General features: G+C 54.3%; 1 protein-coding gene across 1 annotated transcript in view; it reads right to left on the bottom strand.

Moving 5' to 3' along the window:
- BPIFB1 (BPI fold containing family B, member 1) overlaps nt 1-6193 on the bottom strand; it is a 23446-nt gene extending 17253 nt beyond the window's left edge. Inside the window, exons 1-4 of the mRNA XM_010854851.1 lie at nt 6146-6193; nt 3645-3794; nt 1121-1256; nt 339-446 (exon numbers count right to left, since the gene is read on the bottom strand). Coding sequence (XP_010853153.1) covers nt 339-446; nt 1121-1256; nt 3645-3759 — 359 coding nt within the window. The 5' untranslated portion in view covers nt 3760-3794; nt 6146-6193. The remainder of the gene's footprint in view (nt 1-338; nt 447-1120; nt 1257-3644; nt 3795-6145) is intronic.
- Nucleotides 6194-8497: the final 2304 nt, after the last annotated feature.

The following is an 8497-nucleotide window of genomic DNA, read 5'->3' as shown; positions in this document are numbered from 1 at the left end:
GCTGCCGCCCGCAGCAGCCAGGAGGCTTCTTGAAGAATGTGAAATCACCTCACGTCCCTCCTCTGCTCAGAGCCCTGCATGGCTCCTGTCTTCCTTGGTAAAACCAAGTCCTCACCTTGGCCCACAGGCCCTGTACGCTCTGACTTCCCACCAGGCTGTCCCCTCCCCTCCTTCCTTAGGCCACCCTGTGAACCAGGCAACTGCACTCTTGCCTGTGGGCCTTGGCCCTTATTCTCCCCTCTGCTTGGAACTCTCTTTTCCTGCATGGAGGATGGGGGCAGCGAGAATGAGTGGAAGAAACTGTCTGGCTCGCGGTGCCCGACTCAGGGGACACTCACACGTTGAATCCAGCCACCACGTCCAGGGGGGCCTTGACCATCAGCTGCCGGCCGTTGGCCAGGGGCTGCACCTGCAGCTGACCGATGCTGGCTGAGGTGACTTTCATCCTGGATGGGACATGGGAGGGTTGAGATTCATGCTTCGTATTCAACTGAGCATCATCCCCAGACTGGTCCCCATCTTAGCTGTCCCCCAAAGTGTCCAGGTGGCAGCTGGACCCAAGCCCTGTCTGCTGACTCCCCTTGGCATGGTTTTGCTCCCCTCCTCCTCCCCACTGTCTGGAACATTTGCATGGCTCCCCTCCTAACTCAGGAGATGAACCTGAGCTTCTGGGGCTGACCTGTAAGACCCTCTGTGCCCGGGCCCCTTTGACCTCTCCCTCTTGGCCTTGGGGTCTGAGCACCAGCCATTCTGACCCACCCTTACCCTTTGCCTCTGCTCAGCTCAGTCTCTCTGCCCAAAATGCCATTTCTTCTTGTCTCCTGGTGACCATGGAGTCATTGGCTCACCTGTCCCCACCACTGGAAAGCATCACCTTTTCTCTTCATCCTCCCACCCCAGGCGATTTTCCTCTGGGGTCTTCCCTCTTAGGGTTCCTGGGTCCCTCTTATGGTTCTTGGTAACTCCTCCGGGAGCCTCTGAAGGAGAGGCTTTTTTTGATCCATCCTTCACAGCCAGGCACAGAGTTGACACCAACCGACGCTTGTTGACCATGCAAACAATGTCCAGGGCAGAGAAGTGGGCAAAGAGCCAGCTCCCAGCTTGGTTCTGCTCCACTTACCAGAGAATATGCTTCAGGATGGATTTCACCAGGTTGCCGAAAATGCCCCTGGACGACTCCTCCTCCATGGCAGTGAGCAGTGGCAGCTGCTGCAGGGTGTTGGTAACATCGTGATTCTTCAGTTTCTGAGCCAGCACTGGAGACAGATCCCAGGGATTAGGGTCCAGCGGGAGGGGCAAGGAGGATGGCTTGGTGGGGGCTCCAGGCTGGGAGGGGACATCACTCAGGGCTACTTGGACTGGGACATAAGCTGAGGGTAGGGATGGCTTCATTCTGAGGATGATGGTCCAGATGGATCATGTTCACATGGAGACTGTGGCTGGGCATGGGCGGGACCATTCCCACCTTGAATATCGCCAGCCTCCGCCAGGAGTGTCGGCCAGGACACCTGGAACAGGGACCTACGTGTCTCTCACTATCCACTGGCAAACACTCCGAGAGGCAGGGAGCTCCTAAGGCCTTGTTTGGGGCTGTTTTGCTGCTGAAACGAACTTGCTAATGATACCCTGGCATCTGCATTCCATGGGCCTGTTGCCCGAAGAGCCCCAGGTGCTGTACAGAGGAAGAGCCGGGAGCCCTGGGTTCTGGTCCCTGCTGGACGTCTCCCCTGACGACTGGAGCCCATTTGGCTTGTGCGCAGAGCAGGTCAGAGTGCTGGAGAGCTGATGCTGAGAGTGGCATTGGAGAGCAGCCCTCAGCCAATGAATGACTGGTGGGAACTGGTGTATAAAGATCCTGCCTCCCTCCCTCCACCCCAGGGCAGGATGACTCGGGTGTGTGTCCCCCACCGTGTCCCAGAATCCCTGTGTGTTAGTGCCTTGCAGAGACAAAGCCAGCCTTTTAGCCTGCACTGTGACGATGGAGCTGACCCCCATAAATAAGCCTCCTTTGCCAGCCAGCGCACTGTTCAGTACTGTCTGTCGAGGTTCTGGAAGGACATGGAGGAGGAATAAGAAGCTTGGCCCTGGCATGCTCCTCTTGCCCAGCTCCAGTGGTATTACTTCCCAAGACTTCGGGCTGGGAGTTGAGTGGATTTCCTTGGGCAGCCAGTGACCCCCGGCTCCTTTCTAGGTAGTTGCCAGAGACAGCTTCCCAGTGAATCAATGGTAGTCCCTCCTGCAGAGAATTCCATTGGCTCCCCGGCAGGCAGTTCTCTGCCATCTGGCCTCAGCCTGTCAACCAAGGACCGACTCTGACCTGGGACAGTTCAGGGAATTTCCCCACCATTCTGGGAGCTTCAACCTTCTCCCCCCATGAGTTCTGGGGGAGGATTCTCCCCACCAGGTTTTATCTGTACTTGGATTTGAGGTCCCTGCTGCATCCCAACCCCTAGGGGATTCTTTGGCATTCTCTCTTTATTCCTTCTTAGCTGGTTTCCCAGTGTTTCAATTCTTGCCAATAATATCTGATACAAACCCATCTGTTGGGCTTACTGTGTGGTTTCTGCCTTCTGACTGGCCCTGACTAACGCACTTGCCCAGTGGGACTGAGCCCCAGTTCCCAGTGATAACTGGCTTGCCTTTACCTGACTTGCTTCCCGCTCTCCTGCAGCTGTTGCCTGGGATCACCTCCAAAACCACCCCCTTGCACACAGCTCCTCGACTCAGACTCTGCTGCTGGGAAACCTAAATGACTGCCCCTCTCCAAGCTCTTTCTGGCTGAAATTCCATGTGCTTGCAACTCAGTGTGGGCCCAGAGCATATGTGCCTCCCCCAGGAGTGCCTGGAGTTCTCAGCTCCCCTTCCATCCTAGGGGAGCCATCCTCTCTAGTGGATATATATAGCCACAGGTTATAGTGCCTTCCAGCTGTGTAGAACCTGGCCCGTGCACAGGGCCACAGCCCAGGCCCACTGTATGCAGAAGGTTGGTCTCTGTGCTCCAGGTGGACCATTTTTGGTGTCACAGCTGGGCCAAGGATGCTTCTGAACAGCTAGAAGGCCCAGGACAGCATTCCCCCTATAACAAAGAAGTATTCCATCCCCAAAGTCAGTAGTGCTGAGGCTGAGAAGTTCAGCTGTAAAGGTCATTAAGTGGTTGTCACTTTCTGTCTTATTGGATGATCCTGACAACCTGGGGAGGGGGGAGGCTCTCTTGCAGAGGAGGAAGCCAAAGCTCAGGGAGCTGCCAGGGCCACAGAGCTGGAGCTTGATAAAGCTGTGCCTGGGGTGCAGGCAGCCAGAATCCCAGCTGAAGGGGCTTGCTTTGGAGACTAGTTGCGTACTAGGTCTAACCCAGAGGAGGGGCTCTGGCATCGGGGTTTAGGCAAGAGCAGCCGGAGAGGCATTTGCATCAATGTATGTGGTGGCCGCATACTCCTCTGAGGGCTGTGGACCTCAGAGTAGTAGGTTTTAGAATCATGGAATTTAAGAAAGGGATCTTGGAATCATAAATACTTGAGATCATAGACCCTCCCAACCTTTGTAACTCACCTCGTCAAGTCTCACTCAAGACTTGGGATCCAACCGTGCCTTGTATACCCCTAGTGATGGGGAACTCCCTCCCTCCCTGGGCGGCCAAGACTTACTTTGCTTGATGACTTCTGTGCTGAGACTGAGAACCACAGGAGGGCTTAAGGTGGCTCCTACCAGGTTGGCTGCCAGCAAACCACAGAGGAAGGTGAAGGTCCAGGGGTAGGCCATCTTCTTCAGGGTCGGCAGATGGCACGTGGCAGAACCTGGGATGAGCACAGAGGGCTCCGTTAGCTGAGCAGAGAAGGCCCAGGCCAGGCCTGCCACACCTGGTGACTTGGGGTCATAGAGTCCCGGAGAGTCTGTTCAGTGAGATGGTTAGGAGAGTAGGCGCTGGAGCCTGACTGGGTCTCTGTGTCCTTTGACAATCAACTTAACCTCTCTGTGCCTCAGTTTTCTCATCTGGAAAATAGGCATCATGACTGCTACTTCATGGAGTTGAGATTAAATGAGATAATATCTAGAAAGCATTTAGCACCATGCCTTTTGTATGGTGGGATTCCCAGGTGGTGCTAGTGGTAAAGAACCTGCCTGCCAGGGCAGGAGATGTAAGAGATTTGGGTTTGATCCCTGGGTGGGGAAGAAACCCTGGAGAAGGGCATGGCAACCCATTGCAGTATTCTTGTCTGGAGAATCCCATGGACAGAGGAGCCTGGAGGGCTACAGTCCATAGGGTCACAAAGAGCTGGACACGACAGAAGCAACTTAGCATGTAAGCATGCTTTTGCAAGGTGAGCACTTGGTAAATATTAGTTATTTTCTCACAGGACATCCACCCTCAGTGCTCAGGACAAAACATTTCTGCTTCTGTTTTTTTTTTCCCCACCCATCATTGTGGCACTTAAAGCCCTCAACCTCAGCCAATTTCCCTCCCTGGGTTTTCCCTCTTGCTCTATGAAGTTCCAGTCATTCCAAGCTGCCTGAAGTTCCCAGAACAAACCCTGCTCTCTCCCATCTGTGTCTTCACCCTGCTCTTCCTGCTTCCTGCAGTGCTGACCCCTTTCCTTATCTGCCTGCTGAACTCCTGTTCATTCTTGAAAACTCCACTCACGTGTCCCTTTCTCTGCAGAGATTTCCTTCTCCTGGAACCTGAGAGCCTGGACCATACTTGCAGAAAGGTCGCCCTGGGGGCTAGTGTGTGTCCAGGACAGGAAGTGCAGGCTGGAAGGAGATGAGCATTCAGGTAGGAGGCAAAGTGGTAGGAAAGCTGTTTTGCTTAATTCGCAGGATTCCCCCGACCAGACTGTGAGTTCCAGGAGGACAGATTGGGTCTACCTGCTCCCTTCTGAGTCCTCAGCACTCAGCATAGCACACAGTGCTTTAATAAGAGGTTGCTGAATGAATGAATGGCCCTGGGAGCCCTGGAAGAATTGGGGAGTGTGAGTTTCTTAAACTGAGGAGGTCTGGGCCATGGGAGCTGCTGTCGATTCACAGGACCCTCGTTCCTGAGTCTTGGATGCCTGAAGGAGGAAGAGAAGTGTCGTGGGCTTGGGAGTCAGACAGACCCGAGTGGGAGGGCTGCCTCTACAACTTGCTGGGTGTTCTCAAGCAAGTGATTTGTCCTCTCTGTTTCCTCATCTATAAAATAAGGGATAATGATAATGATACTTACCTCGCAGGGTTGTTGGGAGGATTCAATGGGACCATCCCTTTGTATGCCACAAGTGACTGATGAGGGTTAGCTGTTATTCTGATAATGACAGTTATGGTCGCTAATTCTGGGGTCAGACGGAGCCACCTTGCAGACGGAGCCACCTTGCAGTCAAAGCCAGGAGACAGAGGGGACGCCCTCCCTGCACTTGCTCCTTTGCCCAGGAAGCCCCCATCCCCACTCCATTGTCTTTTTGTTTCAAGTGTCTTGACCCTGTTTTCCCTTCATTATTAACTCACACTGCTCTGTCTCCTCTGATCAGAAGCTCTCAGGCGGGCAAGTGGATGGTTGCCTTCCCTCCTGTGGAAAATTGTCTTCTCTACAAATTCTAAGCACCATACACCCAACCCGCCACATTGCATCTTGCCTCCTGGCTTTTGCCTCTTTGACTATGCTGTCCCCTTTGCACGAGATACCCTTCTTTCTTCCTTTGTCCAGCCAGTTTCTACTCAGCTTCTCCACCAATGTATCACCTCTTTCAGGAAGCCTTCCCTGACTGTCCTCTACCACCATGTCCCTGGGCTCTCCTTGAGCATAGCATGTTGGTCCATTCTGGGAATATCTTGGGATCCAGGACAGTTTGATAGTTTTGTCTTCAGAATCACCCCAGCCCAGGGCTGGCCATAGAGCAGCTGGTGTGCGTGGAGTAGGTTAATGTCACTGGGATGAGGTCAGGGAGAGATGGAGCCAGTCCAGTTCCCTCCTCATTGCTGTTTTGTCTTCTGGGTGAGAAAGCTGGACTCCCCTTCACCCCCGGCCCTGACCCTAACAGGGTCCTAATGGACTGAGAGGGGCCTTACCAGGGGGTCAGGCCTCTCTCCTGCTCCTGACCTGACCCCAACAAGTGTCTGTAGCTCAGACCCTTCCTGGTGACGTAGGCCCTTCACCCCTTCCCTGCACATTTACCTGGACACGCGGATTCCTCGGCCTGCTGCTCTCCTTACCTGGGCGCTGGGTCTGGAAGCCCAGCCTTATATCCTGCACGCCCTCTGCATTTGGACTGAGGTCTCCAAAGTAAATATTTGTGGCATCTGGTAAACCACAGAGCTGCTGGGAGGCAGACTTGGTACTCCAGTTTCCTGATGTTTGGAGAAACAAGGATCCGGCTGACGTGAGGGATAAGGGTGGGGCACTGGGGCACATGGCAGGGAACTGGACTAGACAGCATGTGGCCTGTGCAAAGGGCTCCCTGCCTCCTGGGCAGCCACTTCCGTGAAGAGGGGCAGTGATGAGACCAGGGGCAGAGATGAGAACAGGCACAGGGATGAGAACAGGGGCAGAGATGAGACCAGGGGCAGAGATGAGACCAGGGGCAGAGATGAGACCAGGGGCAGAGATGAGAACAGGGGCAGAGATGAGACAAGGGGCAGTGATGAGAACAGGAGCAGAGATGAGAACAGGCGCAGGGATGAGACCAGGGGCAGAGATGAGAACAGGGGCAGAGATAAGACGAGGGGCAGAGATGAGAACAGGGGCAGGGATGAGACCAGGGGCAGAGATGAGACCAGGCACAGGGACGAGACCAGGGGCAGTGACGAGACCAGGGGCAGTGACGAGACCAGGGGCAGAGATGAGAACAGGCACAGGGATGAGACCAGGGGCAGAGATGAGACCAGGGGCAGAGATGAGAACAGGGGCAGAGATGAGACCAGGGGGAGGGATGAGAACAGGGGCAGTGATGAGAACAAGACCAGTGATGAGAACAGGACTGGTGATGAGAACAGGGGCAGGGATGAGGTATTATGCACCCGCAAGCAGTCCTATCAATGGAGTCTCATTCCCACCAGGGTCAGCATGGCTATCCTGACTTTGCCACAAAGGTACCAGCTTCACCAGCCAATAAATGGCAGAGCCACATTTAAACCAGAACTCTGATTTCAAAACCTATCTAGGGATGTCCTGAGTTCAGGTTCTGGCTCCACTATTTCCATGCTGTGTGACTCAGAGCACATTCCTAACCTCTCTGAGTCTCTGTTTCTCATCTGTTAAATGGGTATAATGTCAGCACATGGGTCATACATCCCGGCACAGAGTAAATGCTCAATAAATGTGCACTTTTTGCTTTTGTATTAATATTATTGCTTAAAATAGAATAAGCCTTTGCAGAGAGGTTACAATCATATTAACTGGGAGGATGGAAGGAAGGGCCTTGCCCATCCCTTATTCCTAAACACATCTTAGGATTTAGGAGTACACATATCCATGAATTAATTCACCCACGAGAGCAGGTTTGAATCTCATTTTTGCCACTTTGTTGAGTGACTGTGGGCAAGGTACTTCACCTCTCTGGGTCTCAGTGTCCTCATCTGTCAAATGGGGATAATGGTAACCCAGGCTGCTGAGAGTGTGAACTGAGCCATGCACTCACCCAGCACTCAGCCCAGGCTGAGTTATTCTGCAGCAATGAGCACTGTCTTTGCCTTGCCTGTGGCCTCAGCAATCTCAGTGAATATTCATGGATTGAATGAATGAGGCTTTGTCTTGAACCAAGGGGACAAATGAACTGCTCCACAGGACCCCTCTCGCCCACTACCTGGGATTGGCCCTGAGTGTACCCAGGGAGTCTGAGGCCCTAGAAGTGAGTGGACTTGCTCCAGGTCCACGCTCAGCGCTTCTGGAGCTGGGACTTGAGTGTATTGTTTTGTCCAGACCACACGCTCTTCACCACTATGCCATCCGTCCCCCGTGAGTCCAGGTCAGTGTCGGGAGGTAGGACTCAAACAGGGCCTGGTGGGGCTGCCCTCCCTGGAGATGTCGAGAAGAAGAAGGCAAGAGTGTTTGCCCTCCTGCCATGTCCGAAATGGGCTCGCGGCTCCAAACACCCGATGATGAGAAGCTTCTGGGACCGGAGAGACTTCATGGAGGGAGCCTGCCATTCCCCCGGGCACATCTCCAGAGGGCAGAGGCCTCCTCTGGGGCTCTCCTGCTGGCCCTGCTGCCGCCCATGGACAATGAGCCTCTGTGGGAGGCCTGAGCCCAGTGACAGGGCCTAGGCCTCAACCAGCTCCTGCTTCCTGCCTCTCGGTCCAAACACATTCACTGGGGCCAGCAGGTGTGACGGCGCCTCTAAGTCCTGGCACGCCTCGGAAGCCACAGGGCACCGCGGCCCTGCCCTCAGTGCCACTCAGCTCCCTCCCCCCAACCCCAGCTACTCAGGGCCTCTTTGTCCCAGCCTGTCCTCTTTTCAGCTCTCGGGCCTTTGTGCTGTGTCCCTTCCCAGATGCCTCGTCCAGCCCCTTGTCCATCCTGCCCTGTCTG

Source organism: Bison bison, unplaced genomic scaffold (genome assembly GCF_000754665.1).
Source record: "Bison bison bison isolate TAMUID 2011002044 unplaced genomic scaffold, Bison_UMD1.0 scf7180017864352, whole genome shotgun sequence".
Lineage (NCBI taxonomy): Eukaryota > Metazoa > Chordata > Mammalia > Artiodactyla > Bovidae > Bison > Bison bison.
This window is presented reverse-complemented; position numbering and strand designations above follow the sequence as displayed.